This window comes from Cynocephalus volans, chromosome 10, assembly GCF_027409185.1.
Source record: "Cynocephalus volans isolate mCynVol1 chromosome 10, mCynVol1.pri, whole genome shotgun sequence".
Taxonomy (NCBI): domain Eukaryota; kingdom Metazoa; phylum Chordata; class Mammalia; order Dermoptera; family Cynocephalidae; genus Cynocephalus; species Cynocephalus volans.
The window spans coordinates 81,007,203-81,030,771 of NC_084469.1; the positions used below are offsets into that span (position 1 = coordinate 81,007,203).

Sequence of the window (23,569 nt, forward strand, 5' to 3'; positions counted from 1 at the left end):
GCCCGGCGCACGGGCTGAGCGATGCCCGGGGCACGGGCGCGCCTGCCCACCTCCGCCTGAGCACCCCCGGGCGCCCCTTCCCCCTCCGGGGGGCCGGCGCCGGACCTAGCAGAGAGCCAGAGAAGGGGGCGTGAGCCAGGGGCCCCGAGCCGCGGCTTCTGAGCCACTGCGGCCGTTTCGAGCCGCACCTCCAAGTAGGCTGAGTTGAGGAACCCCCCCCCCATCCGTCATAATCTCCAAACCAGGCGTTTGGACATTTTTGAACCGTTAATATTTATTATTTTTTTGTGCGGCAGGGGATAATTCGAAGGCTTTTTTTTTCGGGGGGTGCTGAGCTCCCGCGCTCCCGACCGCCTCCCGGTCTCCTCTCCCCTTGAGACCCTCTCGACTCCAGCCCCGTTCCCCCTCCTCAGATGGGTTCATTGTGAGCTCCGCACCGGGCTGCGTGGCCGGACGCCTGCAAACTTTGCACAAAAATCTGGCAAGGGGCGGAGGAGGAGGAGAAGGAGGAGGAGGGTGAGGGTGGCGGTGGGGTGGGGAAGGGAGGGAGGGGGCCGCAGGGGCCGGGGGCCGGCGGGGGGGTGGGGAGGAGGAGGGGGGCGGCTTTTTTTTTTTTTTTTGCATAACTCGGCTCGGCCGAGTGGCCTCCGGACTCCCCGCGCCGCTGGGACCGCCGCTGGGACCGGGAGCCCCCGACTGCCGCATTGCAACAGGCAGGGCCCCGGCGCGCCCTCCGGGCCTCCCCCCGCCCCCGAGCGGCCTCAGCCGGCCTGGGCCGTCCCCCCCAGGGAGGCCGCCCCGGACCTGCGGTCCGCTCGCCACAGCCGCCGACCCGGCTGCAAAAAAAAAAGTTTCCGAGAGGCAGGCGGAGGAGAAGGGGGAGAAGGGCTGCCCGGAGCGGCAGGGGGCGGCGGGGGGAGCCGGCCGCGGAGGGCGACGGAGCGCCCGGAGCCCCGGACATGTCCAGGCGGAAGCAGGCGAAGCCGCGCTCGGTGAAAGGTGAGCGAGCGAGGCCCGGCGGAGGCGCGAGCGAGCGAGCGAGCGAGGAGGGAGGGAGCGAGGGAGGAGGGACTGGCGAGCGGGCGGGCGGCCGGGGACCCGCGCAAGCGAGCGGAGAGGAGGAGGCGGAGGCGGTGGTGGAGGAGGCGGAGGCGGAGGAGGAGGAAGAGGAGGGGGAGGAGGAAGAGGAGGGGGAGGCGGAAGCCGGCCGGGGAGGCGGAGGCGGTGGAGGGGGCTCTCCGCGACACCCTCTCCTCCCGGACCCTCTTCGGGCCCGGCGCCATCACCCGCGGGGATCCTGGACCTGGGGGAGCCGCCAAGGGGCCCTCGCCGCTCCCTCCGTGCGGGCCCCGGGCCCGCGTGGCCAATCAAGGGGTACGGGCCCTACTTGGCGGGGATTGCGAATCTCGGCGGCGGCGGCGGGAGGAAGGAAGAGGCGGCGAGGATGGGCGCCCGGGAGGCCGGCAGCTCCACGGCCGCCCTCGCTGGCCCCGGGCCTCGCTGGCTTTCCCGGCCCCCCCCTTGTCGCCTGGGGACGCGGAGAGCGGCGGGCGCTGCCTGCGCGCGACCGGGGCGTCGCTCCCCCGCCCCGGCCGGCCTGCGCCCCGCGCCCCATCCCGGCCCCCTACCCAGGCCGCGCTCCCGGTCCGGGCCCCCGCACTTCCTGCCTCCTCCACCGAAGCCAACCGGGCAGGGAGCCTCCGCCAGGAGTTCATTGTCTGAGCCGCGCCGGCAGGATGCGGGTCCCCAGGGGAGCTCAGCGGCCGCCGTGCGCGCCCCTTCGCGGAGGGCGCCCGCACCCGACCCCGGCACCCGCACTCTCCACACCCACGTCGGCTTCCTGTGTCGGGTCCCCGGGGTGCGCACGTTTGTGAGGAGATACGGATAAATAGATACACGCACACACACGTACGCACCCCACATCGTCTCCAAATAGAAAGCTTTGCTTTCTATTTCCACCTTGGGCCCCCTCGGAGGGGGCCCCTGGAGAGCAGAGGCCCCAGGGAGAGGCCGCGCGCAGGCCACTGGGCCCCTCCCCTGCCCTTCTCTCCGCACAGCCTGGCCTCTTCAGGCCTTGCCTGCTGCTTTGTCCCGATTCCAGCTCCTCGGGTGGGTGCCTGGCTGTTTGGCTGCCCGGCTGTGCCGGGAGATGGTTTGAGGAGGGACAGGCTGAGAGCGGTTATGTCTGTGGAGACAAAAGTCCCTAGGCCCTTGTCCTCTCCCAACTCCCCTGATGACCTCTGGCCCTAGCCCAGTTCTGCTCTGAAAAGTTCATTTCCTGGAGGCCAGCGCGGGAAGGCGCTGGGGCCCCTCTCCCTTCCTGCCAACCTTGCTCCTGGCTGGAATGGCTGGAAAGGAATCTAGCGAAGAGAGTCGTGAGACACCCGTTATCTCTCTCATCTTAAAGTCCTAGGAGAGCCGGGACCACCCGGCCCAGTAGAGACCTCCCTGTTATCTTAGAAGGAGGCCACCTCAGTCCTAACTCTGAGCAACTGGCCTGAGCCCTCCTGTTTTTCCTTGAGAGGAGTTGGTCCTGTTCCCCTCACCCTGGCTGGTATGCTGATTCGGGATAGCCTGGCCTGCTCCACAGAACTGAGGGTTCAGCGGGTGAATCTGATGGGGGACAAGGAATCCAGAAGAGAGACTCCAAGAAGAGGACAGGGAAGAGGGGTAGATGTTTCTCCTTTTGCTGAATAGAAGGGCTCCTTGGCTTGAAATAATATTAGATTTCTTTTCTCTTTCTCTGGCTCACTGCTCACTCCTTCAAGAGCCACTTAAGGTGGCCCAGAAGAGAATGTAGAATTGGAATTTCTGGCTTTTTATTTAGTTTGATTTAACTCGGGCAGTTGCTTTTGGGTTAAACCTATGTATAGGAGCAGATCTTCCATATAAAGATGCAAAGCTTGCTTACCTTTCTTTAATCCTGATGTATGTCTGCACACCTCTTTCTTTTATAAAGGCGATACTCCAGAAGCAAAGGTAGAGCAGTTTGCAGTGAACAGATGGGTGGGTGTTTCAGAGTTGCTTGAACCGAATTCTAAAACCATTCTGTGGATCTCTGAGAAAGACTCAAGAATTGGTCTTCAGCCTTTCATGAAATGAGGCTTGAAATGATTTTTAATGAGAGTCTGTCTGTAAATGTATATGTGTGTATGTGTAGCAGACAATTCAAGCAGATTGATGGGGGAAGACAGCCAAGCGGGAAGAAGACCAGGGAAGGCATTTTGGGAAGTGTTGTAAATATCAACCACACAGTGCCTTTCTGCCTTTGGTGTCTGAGACCCCGTGTGTCTCCCCATGGCTCTTTGCATTTTCCAAAAGCAGCTACAACCTTTGTCTCTCACCATTTTGCCTTTTATTCAGTTTACTGGGGTGAATAGGGTGGAGGCATGGCCACTTATCAAGGGAGGAATTAAGAGAAAAGATAATTTAAATAGATAAGAGTTCCAGCAGGTGATGGATTTATTGCTTTTCAAGAACTACCCCCCTTCTCTCAAGCAATATTCAGAAGTGTGCACTTGAGTGTGGACAGCTCCACACCAGGTATTTGAAACGACAAGGTCTTCACCTTTAAAGATGCTTGAAGGTGCTTCTTTAGGAACAGCAGTGTCTTTTAAATTTTATTTTATTTTGCCTCTACTGCTGTGTGTCAGGGCTAATGTAGAGGCATTGTGGACTTCCCCAGCCCCATGCATTCTGCTGCGAAAGTTGCTTGACCATAATTCGTAATTGATCTCGGAAATGCAAAAGCCCATAGCAGGAAGGAAAGACAAATATAACAATTTTGAATGGATGCTCAGAAAGTGTGATTTGAAAGCACAGGCATTGCTTCTTTGAAAAATCAAATACGCCTGGGGGAGGGGGTCTTACTCCCCACTCACGGACACAACCTCCCTTCTGGAGTGGGGTCACTTGTCCCCTGGGGATGTTTGTTCTTTGCAAAACCCAGCTTACAGGGGAGACACCTAGCAAACAGTGAAGGGGGCCAGGGCAATAGGGCAGTGGGGGTAATAGCTTCACTGGTTTCCAAAGCCTTGTGATTTTGTAAAAAAAAAACCAAAAAAACAATAAACCCATGAATGTTACAAAAGTCACATTTTCGGACTGATTTTCCTTCCCTATACCCTTCTCCCTGTTTTTGTTTCCTGGTGGTGCGGTGTGGTAGTTGCAATGATTCGTTCCCCTTGATAATTTTGGTCGCATTCTCTCAGGCTGTTCTCATCAGGCTCACTGATAATATCAGGTGGTTTGGTAACGATCACCTCGGCAGTTCTCTCTGTCACTCACCATTAGGAGGCCTGTCTCCCTTCACCCTGAGGCTGCCTCTGGTTCACGCAACAGCCTCTTCATTTATATGGAGAATGAATACATCTTTTTCCCAGCCTCAGCTTAAAACTTTTGGATAATTTTAATACTGTTGATTTTCTCCATCTAGCAACTGCTTATTAATTACAGTTCTTAATATTAATTACCACTCAGGCTATGTCCATGTAACCCCCCCAACATCCAAAACTACCCCCAGTGACTTCTCTGCACTCCCCCGCTTCTTTGTCTTCCTCTCCTGCCAGCCTGTAGCTCTGCCAAAGTCCATTTTATAAATTTGGTGGTCTAGGGACTTGGGAACAGTGTAGTTTGCCATTGCGCGTGTTTCCATGGAAATAATTGAGATGTAATAAATAGAGGCGTTCTGAGGTTACAGGTTTCTTGATTCAGCTGAGACCACATACAAGTGTAAATTGTTGAGATTTGTTTGGCTAAATGTACATGATCTTGTAGGAAGGGCAAAACAAATCCTTTGTAAATTCTTTAGCTTTCTATGTCGATTGGGGTAACTGACATTTAATCCTAATATTTAATTCCCCCCCCAATTAAGTTACCAATTTCCACCTTTGGAAAGGCCTGTTTCATTCTAGAAAACATTCTTTATGTCCAGTAATTGCTGTTTAGATTCTTACACCTGTTTCCTTGCAAAAACTTAATAAGCAATAAAATAAGATAACTATCTGCCTCTGGCGGGAGAATCCTGCTAAACGTTTAACCATAAGGTGCCTAGTGTGCATTAATAATGAAAGGTGCAAAATGCCAGTGACTTTACAGTCATAAAGTAATTCAGTAGAACCAGCCAGCCCTGGAAATGTTGTGGCATGCTACAGCGTGTTAAAAGCGGAGGAGGAGGGAGAACCAAGAAAACAGAAAACTGGAGTACAGCGTCTTTGAGTACAGTGTTCCTAGCTGGAGACGAAAGGCTGGGGATCTGATTCAGTCTAATAGAAAGTTGCAATAATTGCTATATCAGTAGCCAACTCTTAAGCTGGTGGCTGTGGAATTCTTCCCCTGATGTAGGATTTAATAGTCTGGCAATTAGATGCATTGATTTCTCTTAACTGTTCATTTGGATGTGTAAACCAAAGGAACCCACCACTGAGGCTGATGGTGCAGAAATGCTGCCTGGCTCTTTGAAAAAGGCTGATTTAGGTTGTGATGATGGGAGATTATGATTTTTTAAGGCAGTGTTGGGACCATTCTCTCTTCGGTTAAAATTTCTGCCCACTTTGCAGTGAGAATAGCACCTGTTGTTCAAATACTGTTTAAAAATAAACAACACTGTTCAGTTATGTCTGAAAAGTAAAAACATCCCTTTCTGATGCAGATGCTTAGAGTAATATCTCTGTCCCTGAGTGACTGGACTCAGTTGCATATTTTTGGCAGATGAGTCTATTGGTTACCAGAGGGGCAAGTCACAAAACATCTTAGGCTTTCAGTTTTAGAGAGACCTCCTCCTGGAAGTGAGTTCTCTCTCCTCTTGCTTCTCAAGTAATCTGGGACTTTGGGCCACCTAGATGAGTGGCTCCATTCAAGCCCTGAATAGGTGAGGGGACATAGCATCTTGGGCCCTTTGGAAGGCTGGTGACTGTTTGACTTTGGTGGCTTGGACAGTGTGTAATGAGCTGTTTGGAACATTAGCCCCTCTAATTTCCTGCTCTTGGACCTGCAGTTTTCTGTAAGTGTCCCCAGCTTCTGACGTGCAGGCATCTAAAACTGCCTTGATAGTAAGCAAGCAGAGAATGGCTAGATTTTCTGATGGCCTGTTGTTTCGCCAAGGTAGGTGGGTGGCCGGGTTTAGTTAACTCTTTGTTTGGCAGAGGTTAAGGTGGTCTTGCCTTTCCTAAACTCTGGCTGAAGCAAACCCAACCTTGTGTTGTTCCTGATACACTGGTGTTTGCAAAGTGTGTTATCTTCATGTCTTGAAAACATTTACAGTAGATATCAGGGTTCCTTCATATGTATGGCAGTAGGGTAATATAAAAGAAGAATACCTTGGAAACTGTTGGTGGGCACCCCATTACTGTGGGTAGCTGGGGAAACTGAGATATAACTTGGTTGGTGAATTTGACAATTTCTGCAAATTCCTGTCAGCTTTCAAGGCATTTTGTGCATAGCCATGTTAGTCGGTAATCAGAGTAGTTTTGCACCAAAAATGGACTAATTAAGCCTGGATTGGTTATATCCCACTTGAAGTTTTCCGCGCTGGCTGTCAGCTCCCTTAGCCTGCTGTGGGCAAGGTGGAGTAAAGTGAGGGGGGGAATAATGATGGAAACTTTTGATTCATAGCTTACCTGCCAGGATCAGAAGCAGCCAACGACTGGGGTTGTACACTTAGTAAATAAAAATACTTTACTGCTTTCAAGGAACACCAATTAGCTGATTGCTCTGTGTGGCTGTCTTTAAGGAGAATGCTGTTTTACCTATCTTCTTGTACAAAGGTTTGATTTTTAATGTCTTGTGAAAAGGATTCTCTTTGTCTTGACTGATGTCAGGAATAAAAGCATGATGGTAATATCCCTTTGAAAGCTATTGTATTGTCAGCCCTGGCTGACAGCGGGAGGGCCTCCCAGCGTTATAGATTAGTGCTGTGAAAACACTGACATTTTCTTTGTTACGTTGCTGTTGTTCTACTTGCAAAGTCAATTATACAATGTCGGAGCTCAGTTACTGAGTTGACTTTGGAAGTAGCAATGTCTTTCATTCTCTTCTTAAAGATATAATTTTCCTTTGTTGTTGTTGTTTTGTTTTGTTTCTTTCTTTTTTAACCTCCCTCACTCCGGTTACCTCCCCTCCCTCATGCCCACTCAACCCCCCAAGAGTCTGAACATGTTAGCTAGGCAAACACACTCTGGTTTCAGTTGTGACAAGTCAAATTCAAAGATTGCCACATCATTATCTCTGAATTCTTCTACTCATTCACATTTCAGAGGCTTTTTATTGATATAGTGACTACAGCAGCCAAGATACATAAAAAACCCATCAAACGAGATTACAGTGTTGATAATCTCTTATCAAGTGAGTTGTTCTCTGGATTTGAGGTCATTAAGGTTGGCAAGTTCAGAGTTTTCTTTCTTTCTTTTTTTTTTTTCCTGTAGACTGCAACCCTGGCTGAAACAGGCTCCTGGATTGATGGGGCCCAGGCAAAGTTTTTTTGTTACAGATTTATAAGCATTCAGATCTCAGAGCCTGGGGCCATTGAGTTTTGGATTTAGAATCCTGGATGACATTATGTCAGGGATAGAAGGGGTCTCGTAAGAGAATCATGTAATCTCTTCTCCCATTGCAGATGGCAAACTCAAATTATAAGGTGATCTTTTTTTTTTTTTTTTTTTTTTTTTTTGTCTGTTTCGTGACCGGCACTCAGCCAGTGAGTGCACCGGCCATTCCCATATAGGATCCGAGCCCGTGGCGGGAGCGTCGCTGCGCTCCCAGCACCGCACTCTCCCGAGTGCGCCACGGGCTCGGCCCATAAGGTGATCTTATAAGGTGGTCACAGTGTACATTTACTGGAGACACTTGGACTCAGGAGTGATTTGCATTCAGGTGTAAGGGTGTGACATCTTGCTACTGAAAGGGAAGAATGTCTTGAAATGTCCCAAGCTGAAAGTGGCTATGGTGGATGTTTTTTATTTAAACCCCTCTGTCCCTCCATCCCTGCCTTCTCTAGAAAGAGAAAAACCTAAGTTCCTTGGTTCTCTAAACGTGGTCACCGAAGAGGCAGTTACCTGAGAGCAGCCGCTTGCTAGAGCATCTCATCCTGCCCGACAGAACGTGGTGCGAGCGGGTGCGCTGCTGCCGCTGACTCCAAATGACAGGGATCCATCAGGAGACTCTGTCCGAGGACACTAATTGTGGGCCCCCAAAGTTGTTATTATGAACCACCAGACAAGAGCCTGTATTCGCCAGCAATTTGTCAGGACTAATTTTGTTTTTCTCCAATAATTGAAAATTAATGTCTTGAAGTGAAAGCAGATGTTCATGTCATCTTCTGAATTGGGATATAAAATGGGGCTCTGTGGATGTGCTCACTAATTTAACAGTAATTTCCCTCTCGTAGATAATGGGGGTGCTGGGCTGATGTCACCTAAGGACCAGGGGTTAGGGGGCTGGGGGAGAGGGGTATCGGTTGTACCCGTTGTGTTCCTTGAGGCTGAGGGTTCATTTGGGAGGGAGAACACATAAATACGAGTATTTGCTCAGGCTATGAAACTCCGAGAATTTATCGTTTTGAATATTCATTGGCACAAGAAGTATGTATTGAGGTAGTTCAAGGCATTAGGCTGAGGAAGGTAAGGCAAGCCTTGGTCTGGGGAGAGAGTGGCTTTGTACAGCTGAAGTGTTATCACTGTCACTTACAGTAAAGCTGGTTAAAATCACAGATTCCTCGGCCAGATTCTGGAGATGCTCACCAGGCTGGTCTGAGGAGGGGCTGAGAATTTTTCATCCAGGCTGTTTGGTTAGCTCAGTTGGTTACAGCATGGTGTTATAACACTAAGGTGAAGAGTTCAGATCCCCATACCCACCAGCTGAAAAAAAAAAATTTTTTTTAAAAGATTGTGGTAAAATTTGTGTCCCCTTCCTTTTAAAAAATTGTGGTAAAATATATATAAGATAAAGTTTACCATCTGAATTATTTTAAAGGGGGCATTAAGTCCATACGCATTGTTGTGGCACAGTCACCACCATGAGCTTTTCATGTTTAGTTAGCACCCAAGTGGTTGTGGGCTGGGGGTCTGCCACCCACCACCCTCAGAGGAGGCCTTCCAGTTCAAGACTTCCATTTTCCAGGGTAAACACAAGAAACAAAGTCTTAGACAATGAAGCGACTATCACAAGAGCTATTGGTTCTTTTTCTTGCCCTAGTGCAAAAGAAAGGTGGGATTCGGTTGCACGAGGCCAGGTATGGCACAAGAATAGGGCCTGGCCATGGCTAGTGGTGCTGGGGATAAGGGCAGGAGGGGTGCTTGGGAGTTGTTGAGTGATCTGGTGATCACTCTCTGGGTTAGAATGCTTCTTCTCTCTCCTTGGGGACACCATGTGAGCTTACCCAGTGGTCTTGGCAGGCAATATTCCTGCGACCCCCACAACTGCCTGCCAGGACCCCAGCAGCTCCCTGGCTCACCCAGCCCTGCACACTGAGGCTGGTTTGTTTGGGATGAGGAGTGGGAAGGACAGTTGTTTTGGAATGGCCACTTTGTTACTTTGATTTCTAGTTTTAGAGTGCTGACCGTCTTGGGCCCGCAGGTTTAGACTTTGCATACTCTTACCCGGTTTTCCTCCTCCTTGGAGATGCTATGAAACTTTTTATCCCCCTGTTTTCTCTGTAATTGAAATTTGCCCTTTCATTACCTGGGCATGAATTATTTTTTGCAGCATCGTCATTCCCTATCCCGCTGTGAGGTTTATCTCTTCTGTTGATCCTAATTAAATAAAACATACTGTTTACCTAACTCCTGTTGCATTGAATTTTACCTGCCTGAAGGCAGAGTGATAGCCATCTGGGCTTGGTTAGGGTGCAGGGCATGGCTGGATAAGGCAGCCATGGTGGTAGTGGCTGCCACATCCAGGCTGAAAGATCGGGCAGGTGTACCTCCTTGGTTTGGGGGCTGCAGGACCTTGAAGCCACAAGCAACAGAGTTTATTTTTGGTTCTTGAAGAAGAGGTGTGGCTTTATCTCTAGACCCTTGGGGCTGCAGGTTTGAACTTGGGGAGAGGAGACACACTCACCAGCTCCAAAGGGTCCCCAGGGAGAGGGTGAGGGAGGAAAGCAGGCTCCCAGAGGTGGGCAGATGGAAAGAGGGGGTAGGCTTTCGTTGCCTGGCGTGGAGACTGCAGAGAGTGCTGGGTTCTCTGGGGAGCACTGAGCATTGCACATGTCCTCAGTGCCCCAGACAGGGAGAGAGTGGCCAGCCAGGGGCCTGACATGGATGCTGGGAAGATTTAGGCCTTTACTATTTTTGCCTTTGACCTCTCAAAATCCTGAAAACCACAGGTGGGAAAGGAACTTGGAGGTCACTTCACTGAAACTTCTTTGGGTGTGTTTTGTGTATCCTTAGTTTCATTGAGCCTGGACTCGCACACTTTCACTCTCAGGGAGCTCACTACCTCTGTGGCACATCTGTGCATTTTTAGCTTAAATTTCACACATTGAGCTGCATCTGCCTTCTGTAATTCAGGTGCATTGGTCCTGGTTCCACCTCCTGGGGCCACAGAGAGTAACTCTAATCCCCAGTCCCCAGAGCAGTCCTGTTGAGAGATGGCAAAGCTTGTCCTGCGTTAACTCACTCAGAGGAAAGGTCTCATTGTATGGGATGTGGTTAGCCTGGTGGGCTTCCAGGACCCCATGCTCACTCATACCTGGGCTTCTGGGTTGTTGTGTTTAAAGAAGGATTTCTCAAATGAATGAGTAAATGTATAAATTGTTGAGGGAGTAGATATGAATGGTGAACAAGTCAATGAGGAATAAATGAAGGAATCATGAGTAAATGAATTCATAAGTGAATGAGTGAATGATTGAGTGGGTGGGTGAACTGATAGGGAGCACAGGCTATTTTAAGGCCTGAGCAGGACTTGGGCACATGTGGCATCAATCTTGGATGGTTTCTTGGTCTCCTCTCCACCTCCACCAGCTTCTATTCCTGTTAAGGAGGTGTGAGCTGTTGTACGCAGGAGCGCCTTGAGTACTCATGCCCCTTGGGGTTGGGATTGGCTGTCCCCATTCTCCCTTCCTTCTCAGGGTACTTTGTACTGTGAGATTGTAGTTACTGTTTATCAAGGGTTTTGTGTCATGCATTGTGCTAGGCTTGTAACAAGTTGCTTTTAAAATGATAAAAGCAATATGAGATCTTCACACTAATTTCAAATGAAACATAATGTTTGACTCAGTAAAATCTCATCCTGTCCCCCACCCCCATCCTGCCACATAGCTGCAAGGGCTCAGACTGGATATGTTTGACCACTCGGTGCTGGCCAGGGCTCTGCAGTTCAGCCACCACTAAGTGGCCTTCAGGACCCTCCTCATCTCTCAGGGAGGGCTTGCCCCAGAAATGCACTAGGAGTGAGAGGTGGGGTTGGGAGAAGTAGGCAGGAGGGAGAAAAGGGGACGTGTTGGTAAGGGAACCTGGCAGTCACTCAGAATAGAAAAGAAAGACCCCTTTCTCCCTGAAGGTCTGAGTTGAGATTGCTTTATTGCTCTCCCTGGGAAGGAGAGTGGGCTGGAAGAAATGTGCTGTGTGATCTTGGGCAAGACAGTTCCCTCTCTGGGTTTCCATTCCCAGTCTATGAAATGGGATGGTACTAGTTGCATTAGCTACATGTCTCAGGTGGTCTGGGATTTTAATTCTTGGAACATAAGATGAAGAAAATGCAAGAAACTTTGTCTTTAAAATAATATAGGCTAGAAAGATATTGTTAGATTTTTTTCAAGTCACTTTTTAAAGTGACCAGTCCACAGAATGATAAATCTGAAGAGGCAGCTCTAGGGAGTCCTGTAGCAGGGCAGCTGGGTCCTCCCTTGCTCCCCTGGCCCTTTTGAAGGTTGAGGTGAGCAACAGACAAGAAGCGTCAAGGGCTTGATAGTGATGTTGGTATCTTCTCAGGTGTCTGAGGGTAACTTGGGGAGGGGAGGAGTCTTTGGTCTCAGCCTGTGGCCTCCCTGTCTCTTTTGGCACCAGGGGTTCTGCTAAACATTGTTGGAGCAGCTTCTCTGGGCGCTTCTCTAATCCAGGGACGACATGGGTGGAGAATGATCAGGCCACACATATGTTCATCCAGAGCCACCAGCATGGCTGGCTCTGTCCCTGGGGAGGACACTTGGAGGGACAGTCAAGACCAAGCACCTGTGCCAGGCTCTGCCTTCAGTTCTTCCCACTTGTTCCTCCACGTGATTCTCCCGACAGATTTCTGATTTATCTGTTTCACAGTCACACAGACTGAGGCACAGATGTACCTTGCCCAAGGTCACACAGCCGGAAGTAGCAGAGCTGGGATTTAAGGCCAGGTCTTGTCTAACTCCAGAGCCTGAGTCAAAAACCACTACCCTTCATAAACTGCTTAAGGGGCTGGAAAAGAAAACAGAAACTCCTCTTTCTCCAGGGACTGGAGAAGTCCCTGGACCCTGGGCTAGGTGAGCTGGCCAAGAGTAAAAGCACAAGGAATGAGTTCTGTCCTGCTCTCCACCCATCTGTAGAATGCTGCCTTTGGGCTTCCATGTTCACATTAAAAAAAAAAAAAAAAAATTACAGATCTTAAAAGATAGTTTAATCCTTTCCCAGAGATAAGTGGTGTTTTCCATGGCTGTCTTTCCTCCCAGACCTTTTCTATGGTGCATTTATACAAAAACGTATGTATATACACCCCTACATGTGTAATTTTAAACACAGATTGTATCATGTTCTACACCTATCATGACTACACCTTCTCTTACTTGCTATTTTTATGTAGCAGTGAGTTTCCAATCTTTTGTACTTTAGCATCATCTTACTTACTTAGAGAAATAATATTACTTGGACCCCACCACAGATCAAATAATCCAGAATCTTTGAGGGGGGCCCTAGGTCAGTTTTTTTTTTTTTTAAGCTTTTCCTGGGTAATTTGAATGCACAGTCAGGGTTAAGAACCATTAGTCTAGGAGACACGTGGTGGTTGTTATAGATCTACTCTACATTAAAAGCCATAAGGAGTTCTATAGAATGGCTGTACTAGAATTTATTTACAATCCTCTATTGGTGGGCATTTAGTTGCTTCCAGTTTTTTGCTGTTATTAACAGTGATGCAGCAAGCATCTCATTTATAAATGTTTGTGTTCTTGCTTGAGTATTTCTTAGGCTAGATTCCTAGAAGTGGAATTGTTGGGTTAAAGGGTATTCACTTGTAAAATTTGATAGATATTTCCAAATTGCCCACCACAAATACTTTGATACATACTTTTGATATATACTTTTAATATCTACATACTCTTTGATAATGCTATATGATTGCATGTTTCCCCTAATCCTTGCCCACGTATGTTTTCTTTTTTTCTCTGTATTCCTTCCTTCCTTCTCCTCCACCTCCTTCTTTTCCTTCTTTTTCTTTTTGCCAATCTGGCAGGCAAGAAATTGCACATTGTTTTAATGTGCATTTCCTTAATTATTAGTGAAGTTGACCATTTTGAGTATGTTTAAGACCATTTTTATTTCTTCTTCTGGAAGGGGCACTGCGCTGAATGTGCAGTTTGGGGGTATAGGCATTTCCTTCTCTCAGTCTCTCCTTTTTCCCTTCCTCCCTCTCTGCCTTGTTCTCTTCCATACATCCATCCTTCTGTTTAAATCCTGAGCCTCTTACCCAGGTGAGGCGCAGCCTGGGCTCCAAGGAGGATGCAGAGAGAGAGACAAATGCAGGGCCTTGCCTCAGGGAGCCCACAGTCTGGAGAGGGTGTAAAAGACCCTCCCTAACTATTGGACCAAACAGGGCAGCTCAAAATAGAGGTGCAGGCTTAGTGCTAGGGGAGGAGTGAGAGAAGTTGGGAGTATTCCTTTTGATAGGGTGAATCAGGCAAAGCCTGGAAGGGGGGTAGCATTTTATTTGAACCCCAAAAGATGGAACCGCAGCATCAAGAGCAGCTGACATCTAGTGAGCTCCCCTTGTGTACAGGCACTGGGCTGTGCACTTTACAGGCAGCATCTCATTTAATCTTGACACTCACTTTTGACGGCTTTAGGTGGGGGCCTCAGGCTTTCTTTTTCACTAGCAGTAACAGACCTTAGAGAATCCTCTGCTGAGCTTTCTTCTCATATGAATGGTCAAACTTGCCCAGAGACGGCAAGTCAGATGTCCAAGGTCATACAGTGACCTTGTGGCAGAATTGTGCCTGGGGGAAGGGCAGGAATGAGCTGGAGGATCTTGCTGCTGCCCCGGACTTGGGCCAGGGGAACATTCTGGAATGTGGCGGGATTCTGAGCAGACAGATCTGGGCTCCCACTTCTGCTCCCCCACATCCTTGTCATGTTATTAGTGAGCCTCAGTTTATTTTTTTGTGAAACAGCGCTTCACTCCCAGTAGAGGTGTGAGGATGAAATCTCAGGTGAGAAAGAGCTTTGTAAAACTGAAATGGCGAAACAGAGGAGAGTTAGTTGTTTGCTAGGGCTGGGGTCGCACTTTGGAGCAGCCTGATTCTGCCATTCTCTCTCTTTTGCCCATACATTTGTGTTCAGAATAGTGCCAGAGAACATGGTCATCTGCTGGGGTGACCCTACCCCTCTTGGAGACCCCAGGTTTTGAAGGAGGCTTTTGCATCCCCTCTTGTCCATCCTCCCCATCCCAAGGGGCTCACTGGCCAGGCAGAGGGAAGGGGCTCTGTGGAAGGGCATATGCCCCAGAATGGGTGTGTGTGTGTGTGTGTGTGTGAGTCTGTGTGTGCACGTACATGTGTGCATGCGTGGGTATGTACATGAGTCTGTATATGTGCCCGTGGGTATGTATGTGCATGTGCTATGAGTCTGTGTGTGTTTGTACTGGTGTGTGCAAGTGCATATGTGCCTGGGGGTGCATCTATGTGTACGTGTGTGCCCAACTGTGTGCATGTGTATGCATGTGCATGTGTGGATTGGCCATGTGTGCCAGCCTCCAGGGGGAAGAGCCTCTTGTCATTGCGTGCCTGGTTCAGGCTCTCGGTACTAGGACAGAGAGAATGCACATGGGTGGTAGACTTTGTTCATGAATTTACTTTATATCCATTCATTCAGATATTTTGGAGCACCTACTATGTGCCAAGCACTGTGCTAGTCCTGACGCTGTAAAAAGAAAGAACCAAGTCCTTTCTTCTTTCTAAGATTCTGTTGACCATTGATAAAATTGTGGATGCGAAGGTGAGAAGTGAGTTTATATTGGTATTTCTTAAAATGTATTCCAGGATTTTGTTGATGTTCCAACAAAAAAATAAAAAAAATGTTTTCTGTGGCCAAATGCATTTGGCAAACACTGGATTAAACAGAGTTAAAAGTTTTTAAAATCTTCAGGGCATCTCAGAGCCTTTAAAATGCTAACGTGGGACTCTCAGAGATGTTAATCGTTTGTGATTTCCAAATTTATTTCATCACTTGTCATGGAATCCTCTTATCTGGGGTACAGTTTGGGTCTCAAGGCATTTAGGGTCTACTGTCATTAGCTGCTGTTCATTTGTTCATTCATTCATCTCACATGTTTACTGAGCACCTACTATGTGCCAGACACTGTTCAAGGTGCTGAGGCTACAACCGTGAACTGATGGAAGTTTATTCCAGTGGGAGTGAGTGACTGTCTACAAGTACATGAGTCAATAACATCATTTCCGTTAAGCAAAGAAGGCCCTGGGATAGGCAGGGAGTGGTGGGGGAGGCTGTCCAGACAGGGCCATCCTCGAAGTGACACTTGAGCCCAGATGGTGATGAGAGAGGTCATGAGCATAGGTGGGGGCCTGAAAGTCTTTGCTGTTGATGCTCTGAAGGTGCTGGGTTATTGTGGGAGGTGGGGGTCCTTCTCTGAGCCTCTGCCTCCTCATGATGGGCGGACCAGCCACTGGACAGTCCTCTTTGGTTCCTATGGCACACAGTCCAGCCTCAGAGGGAGGCTTCCCCGGGCGTTGAGTCAGTTCAATGGGGTTGTTTCTAGGCAAGGGCCGCCTCTGGGTCGCAATCTTGCTCTAGGAACCTCAGAGGCACGCTCCCCTCCCCCACTCAAGACGTGCAGACATGTCTCAATGTAACCCCATACAGGAGGACTCAGGAGGTGGGCCTTCCCTGGACCTGCGGCTGTGAGCACCACGCAGCAGAGCCCCGTGGCCACTGCCGTGGTCCCTGCCATGCTTCCAGTGCCTGGCACTGGACCCACATTTCCACCTCCCACCTGACAGATGGGGAAATGAGGCCAGGAACCTCCCTCAGCCCGTTCCCTCAGAGGCCCGGCCCAGAATCCAACCTTTTTCCAAGCCGGGGCTGGGACCCGAGACTGGTGAGGTGTGGGGGACAGCAGCGATTTCCAGGACGGGGGGGTGGGAATTGGGGCCTCCTGGAGCTGTCTGCAGAGTTGCCCTGTAGGATTAGGGTCCTGCGGGATGAGGGTAGGGGCTGGGGATGGCAGGAGGGGGAGGGAGAAATGGTGGGGGAGGGGAAGAGATCAAGGGTCGGAGAGGGGGAAGAATTCGGAGGTGGGGTAGGCAGTGGGGAAGGGGGCAGGGAAAAGCACGGGAGGGGACCTCGCGACTCTTCCCGCCTAGCGACCTGGGGCGAGCCGGGCCAGCGCTTGGGAACGCGGCCCCTCGTCTGCCCGCCCCGCGGGGGCGGCCCGGGACCCCTTTGAGGCGGCTGTCCTGGGAACGCGTCGGGACGCCCCCCGCGCGGAGGGCTCCATGGCTGCGGCGCAATAACTCAGGTCCGGGTTTGGCCACAAAGCGGCCGCCGCGGGGGGCGGCTGGGAAGGCGCAGGCTGCGCCGCTCGCTCGCGCCGCCCGGGTGGGGCCTGGCTTGTTCTGCACCGCGGGCCGCCCCCGTCCGCCCGCCCCTCGGAGCCAGGCGCCCCCAGGACTACCAGGCTCAACGCTGGAGGGCGGCGGCGGCTAGCCCACAGCTGGGTGCCGGCCGGTGGGTGGGCTGAGGGTGGAGGGCCGCCGGCCCCAGCTGGCCAGATGTGCGCCTTGGAGGAGCCTTTGGGGCACTTGAGCGCTGATTGGCCCTCGGCTTTGGGGCGGGGCTGGGGAGAGCAGTGGACAGCAGCACGGGCCATCCACAAGTATATAATAATAAAAATAAATGTCGGGCCATCCACAAGTATATAATAATAAAAATAAATGTCATTCATTGCGTACTTCCTAGGTGCTCGGGATTGCTCTGATCACTTCACACTCGTTCATTCACTCAAGCTTCACAGCAAGGGCTGGCCGATAGGCTCACCTGGTTAGATCGTGGGGCCGATAACACCAAGGTCAAGGGTTCGGATCCCTTATCAGCCAGCCGCCAGAACAAACAAACAAACAAACAAACAAACAAACAACAAAAAAAGCCAAAAAACGTTTATAGCAACCCTATGAGGTGGGTACAGTGATGATTATCCCTGTTTTGCAGAGGAGGAAAGTATATGTTCAGGATTTGCACACAGATCTGAGTCACGATTCTAGGTATACATCTTAAAATTCACTCACTCATTCATTCACCGGATGGGTAGGTACTTCCTGATTTCATTCATTCTCTGGATGGATATTTCTAAGTCTGCCTTATGCTAATGCTGGGTCCCTGCCTTCAGGGAGCTTACAGATCAGGTGGGGTTGGGATAGTGAGACAGACAATAAGAGTAAACAGTTCTACCAATATGTAATTTTTCATTGAGAGACTGCTCTGGCTTGTCTGACTTAGACAGGGTCTTCCCTGGAGGGCATTGCAGAGGAGGTGACCAGACAGCTGGTCTGGGAAGATGAGAGGGAACTGCAGAGGAAGGTGAATCATCCCCTCTTGCTCTGAACTCATTCCCCAGGGCTGCCTCCACTTGCCTTGGGCTCAGACCCGCATGGAGATGGAGGGAGAAGAAAAGGCCATGGTCCCTTCCCCTGAGGACCTGATGGGACAGAATCTGGAGGAACTTTGAGTGTGTATGTCTGGTGGGGCAGGAAAAGTGCCGCTGGGCTCTCCTGGAAGGACTGGAGCACGGATGAAGAGGCGGGGTAGGATAGTAGAAGAGATTGCCAAGTGTGGGGTGGCATTGTGGGGTGGCCTGCTGGTGCATACACACAATATGGAGCATGGTCCTTCCTGTGGAGTCCCCATGGTAGGCCAACTGGGACTTGAGCTTAAGGTTCACACAACCTTTGTGTACTGTGTGCTTCCGGAGGTTCTCACTGGCACCTCCAAGTACCTAGGAAGTAGGCTGGTGGGGAGGGGAGGGTTGTCCCTTTCATTTGCCAAATGAGGAAGGGAGGTCTAGAGAAGCCAGCAGCCTTGCCCTGGCTCACGCATCCATGTGTAGCAGAGTCCGTGTCCAGCTGTTAGTCAGGCTGCTTATGTCCAAGATCTCCATAGCTCATGGACAGGGATCCTGACCCCCTGGCCCTGGTGAGCCACACTGTCACAGGCCCCTCTATACGCTGTCGCAGTTGGAGGTGGAGGGGAGATGCTGACGCTCCATCACTGTCACCCAAGTCTGTCAGCCTGGCTTTCTTGGATGAGTTGCCCCCATCCCCAGACATCCAGCCAGGCCAGCAAGAAAACAGGTGCCCCATGTGTCCACTGCATCCACAGTTCAGTCTAAATTGGGTATCTGAATGGGCTTTATTCTGAATTTCCTGTGTCTGTTGGCTCAGAATGCCCATTACTCAAGCTCTCCAAGGGGAATGTGAAGGTCTGTCTTGGGGTCCCAAGGTCTGAGCTCGTTTCCCTACTTGGACATACTGGGCTAGGCTGGGCCTGTTCCTGAACCTCTCTTTGCATCTTGCTCTGCCTTAGTTTTATTAGGAGAGTTCCTAGTCTGCTATTGCCTGTGGAGAGAAGTCTGGCCCAGGTGGAAGGGGTGGCAAGAGGGGATAAGGACATTTATCACTAGTATTTATTGAGCCTTACTGAGCCTTACTGTGTGCCAGCTGCATGCTGAATGCTTTACACACTTTTTCTCATGAATCCCCTCAACAGCCCTGTGAGGCTGGTAGCATTACATTTGCTATCCTGCAGGTGAGGCAACTTTGAGAGTCAGCCAAGGTCCAAGGTCACATGTCACAGCCAGGCTGCCTGATACCACAGCACCTACCTGAGTCGCCCCCAGGGCCACCTTCTACCTATCTGGTAAGCCAGTGAATTCTGGACCCCCTTCCCAAGGAGCTCGTGGCAGGCTGGGAGACAGATCTGTAAACAGTTTTGAACTCTGAGGTTGGTAACACTGTGTTCCTCCTTAGGATCTAGCTGGTGGCCAAGTCCATCCACACCCCTACCCCTCGGCCCAGGCCTGCTCCTGAGACTGACTTTGGGAAGAAGCAGCTTGGACAGTTTGGGAGTGGAAGGATGAGGCCACGTCCTGGGACATTTGGGGTGGGTGGTGGACAGGGCTGTACCTGCTTCCTGATTTCCTGGGAACTGCATATCCAGCGAGGCCCAAGACCTGGCCCAGCCAGGCCAGCCCCTCTGTTTGCTGGATGGGAGGTGGGAAGTGCTTGCCGCACTTAGGGATTTAGTAGAAGGGAGTCCTCCCTTCTACTGTGTTCCCCTGCCCCTAAGGCCCCAGAAGTCCAGCTGGCTCAGCTAGGAATCTTGGATGTGGTTGTTGGGGGTGGGTGGCCTTGCTGAGGGATTTAAAGCAGAGCCTGTCCTCTAGGCCTCTCTGTCTCCACACAGACTGCCCCTGGGGCCCAGAACCTGGCCCATAAGCCTGCTTCTTCTCTCCCAACCCCGTGGGTGTGTGCCCCTTCTGGGCCTGGCTTTCCAGGCTGCTCTTCAACTGGCACCCGTTCTGGCTGAGAGGGACAGGAGCAGCAGCTCCTCTTCCCTTCCCTCCTGAAATCTGGCTTCCCGAGAGGGCACCGGACCCTCTGTATTCTCTGCCCTCCACCCCTCCACCCCCTCCTTTGCTGGCTTCCTGGAACCCAGGGACCCTGGAGGTTTCTGGACCATATCGAGTTGCCTGGGTGGTTGTTTCATTTTTTTTTTTTTTTTTTTTGACCATGCCGGGTGGGGGAGCTGGGAGAGAAGCTGATGACTGGGCCAGGGCCAGCCAGGGGTGGAGGCTGACCACCAGCCTGTGTCTCCCTGGATCAGACCATGGCCCCCCAGCCCCTGCCTCTGAGAGGCCTGGGGCCTGGCTTCCCCTCACAGTGGGGGAACAGCCTTGTTTGGCATTTCCTGCCTCCCTCCTTTTCATTTTGCACTAGTCTCCCCAAGGGCGCCTCTGAGGGGACATGGGGACCACTCTAACCCTTCTCCCTGGTGACTGAGGCTTGACTTGGCCTGGCTACAGTCCTGCTAAGCCTGGGCCGAGGTTGGTGCCAGCTAGACTTCTCCCCCTGCCCTCAAACCCTACCTCCTGGCTGGACAGATGGGCCCCAGCTGGGTCCCCCTCCAGGTCTAAGCCAGAGGGCCAGAGCTGACTGAGAGTGCCCCTCACAGACCCCCTTGGCTGGAGGCCAGTGGGGTGAGGGGGCTCTGGAAGAGGCTGAGGGATTGGGGGAAAAGGGAGCCCCCAAGGCCAGGGAGTGGGAGAAAGGGAAGGACTGACCTTTTCGGACAGGAGCCAGGTCTATGGCCCTCCTGGAGTTAATTTTGAGGTGATTTTGAGAACCCCTAAGTCCTCGGCAGCTTCTCTGCTGCTCTGCCCTGGCCCCCCAAGGCCCACTGCACACATGGTTTTGCTTTTTTCCAGGCATCCTCCCCTGGTCCCCTCCCCTTGGGTGCCTTCTCGAGCTCCTCGGGCCCCTCCCCCAGCCCTCCTGGGCCCCCTCCTTCCTCCTTGACCCACTTTAGTCCCCTGTTGCTGGGGGGAGGGGCGCATGCAGCCAGCGGCTCTGATCCTGGCTGCCTCCCCCAGCATCCCTTGGGGCGGGCTCTGGATGGAGCCAGCAGGCTGAGCCGGCCCGGCCCCAGGGACTGGTGTGCTCCAAGTGGCAGCCTCCCTGCCCCCCTCCACGGACAGACAGTTCTGGACAGCTGCCCCTGCCTGGGCCCCTGGGAGGCCCTGCCAGGACCAGGCTCCGGTTTCCCCCAGCCCCAGGGAGCAGTGCTTCCAGAGGTCCCTTCTACCATCACTTCCTTGCCCAGCGCACTTTTCAGAGGAGACATACACAGGGTAGGGCCAGGCCTTGGCCTCCATCCGTTCTTCCCCTAAATCTCTGTTGGAGAGGCGGGAGCTGAGGTCAAATCCTGTGTCTGCTGTCAATCTGTGTGACTTGGCTCGGGGAACTCCACCAAACCTCTGTGGGCCTCATCTGTGCAATGAGGGATTTGGACCAGATAGCTAAGGTTTATTGAGCATTATTATGTTCCAAAGACACTGAAAACCGTTTTGCATTTATGATCTCCTTGTATTGTCACAACACTGTGAGTGTGCTTTTCTAATCCCTATTTTAAAGATGAGGCTACTGAGGCACAGGAAGGAGAAGTAACTTGCTTGAGGTCACACAGGCTGTACATGGTGGAACCACCGGGGTTTGAGACCAGGTTAACTTGATATTCTCAAATGGATCCTGATACTGGGTTTGTTTACTCTTCAGGGACTACCGCATGGCCCTATCAGGACCTGAGAGCCTCCTCCTCTTCTGGGGGACATTCACTCTGTCTTATTTGGGCGTTGACCAAGTCATTACGCCTGCCCCCTGCCCTGTGACAGGCTGTGGAAAGCCAAGGACCCAGCCTGCCCCAGCTGAGAACTCACCCACCCCATTCTGAGTCCTAGTCCTGTGGCCCAGGGGCCTGAACCCAGCCTGGCCCCATGTGTGAGCACCACTCCCATGCAGGGTGGGTCTTGGCTTCCAATGCTGCCAACTGCAGGGGCCAGGAGAAATCTGGAATGCAGGGCATGCCCTTGCTGCATGCCCACTTGCCCAGCCTGCTGGACCCCTGCTCTTTCTCCTCTTCCTCCCTTCCCACGACCCCTCTGAAAAACAAATATAAAGAAACAGGGTGGGAGGGCCCTGAAAGGGCTGTTTGAATTTGGGAACCTCTGCTTCCCTCATCTCTGGCTTTGCTGTCTTTTACTCCTTGAGCCTTGACATCTGCCTGTCCTCTGGGAACCTTTTCATTTCACCATCATTATCTTGCTGAATAAAGGTGGGGATGGGAGGTGGGAAGGGGGCTCTGGGAGCGAAGTCAGGACATCTTTTCTTATTTGCCTAATTTCCTCACTCAAATGTGTCTTGTGATTAAACATTTTCTTAGAGCGCTTGGTCAGGGCCAGGCGGAGTTTCTTTTCATAAACATTGGCAAGTGAATTTAACAGCCCTGTTTGTATTAGCTGGAGGATTCATTTGCATAGCGATTGTTCTTATGAAACAAAATAATCGCTTGCAGTTTATGAAACTGTAATACTGGAGTCTGGAGCCGGGCGCATGCGCAGGCTTTTCCTCCCGCACGTAAATCCATCCTGTTTGGGGAGGAAATTCAGGCTCCAGGAAGAGCTAAGTGCGGGGGGTTTTCTCTGCGGAGCGGTGTTTCCCTGGCTCGGGTCCTGGGCTGTGGGTATTGCCTGATGGGTGGAACTTGTGAAGGCAGCTGAACCGCACCTAGCGTGTGCGAACCCCTGTTCCAGGGGGTCACGCGAGGGGCCAGGCAGAGCTGCGTGGGGTGGGAGGCTGCCAACCCGAGCTCCCACACCTTTACGTCGCCCTTCCAACCTTTTCCATAAAAGTTGCAAACTGGAAGCCCGAGGCTGAGTGTTCCCATAGATAGTTTTGATTGGCTTGCTCTGGGTTTAAAAGAAACCAACACTGAAAAATCTGGAGATGTCACAGAAAAATTCAGATTTCTTGCTTCTCTCTCGTGACGAGTGGGCAGATCTGGGACTGCTAGGCCACGTTCCTGCCTGGCAACAGTTCTGGAGGTGGGGGGCGGCGGCTGCTCCTGGAGGTGGGCGTGTCTCTCCGGTCCATCAAAATCCCCTGCTGAAGTCACTCCTTTCCGTCCCTGCCTGGCTCCTGGGGGATTTGGGATCCTCCTTTCAGTGGGTCCCCTCTCTTTACCAAGTGTCCTGAAGGCTGGAGGCTCTGTAATTAACTGGCCCCCCCGGGGTGCTCTGTTCTGACTTGTTATGATGTCTGCCCCTGCCTGCTTTGACTGTACCCTTCCTCCTCATACTCAGCCAGGCCCTGCAGGCTCTGCCCCAGTGGCTGTGGGTTTGAGGCCCTCCTGATTCCATTTTGGCCAGGGGTGGAGATCTGGAGTCACTTTGAGAGGTCACACCCTTATTCCCAGGAGCTTGCCTTTGCTCAGAACATTCCTGGCCTTTTCCTCAGCAGCTCCCTTTAGAGCCTACTGCCCCCAGAAGACAGGCGTTTCATGATCTCAGAGTCTGTTTTCAGCCTCAAGAGGCATCGCCCAGCTTGGCCAGCTGGTTTGGCCTGAATTTGAAATCTGCTCATGTAGGGTGGGCCCAGAATAATACCTGCCCATTAAGGGAATGGGTTGACAAAGGGTTAGGGCTGGAGTTGGATTTCTAGTTAAGGGATGGTGCCTGCCCCGCACCCCCAGATGACTTGGCCTTGGCAGCCAGGGCCCCCAGATATTTTGTTGCTTTTATGAAGCCTCCACTTTATTGGAGGAAAAGT

At 51.5% G+C, this 23,569-nt stretch overlaps 1 protein-coding gene across 1 annotated transcript in view; it reads left to right on the forward strand.

Moving 5' to 3' along the window:
• Window positions 1-661: 661 nt before the first annotated feature.
• Window positions 662-23,569, forward strand: part of ZNF423 (zinc finger protein 423) — a 325,449-nt gene continuing 302,541 nt past the window's right edge. Inside the window, exon 1 of the mRNA XM_063110329.1 lies at window positions 662-999. Coding sequence (XP_062966399.1) covers window positions 960-999 — 40 coding nt within the window. The 5' untranslated portion in view covers window positions 662-959. The remainder of the gene's footprint in view (window positions 1,000-23,569) is intronic.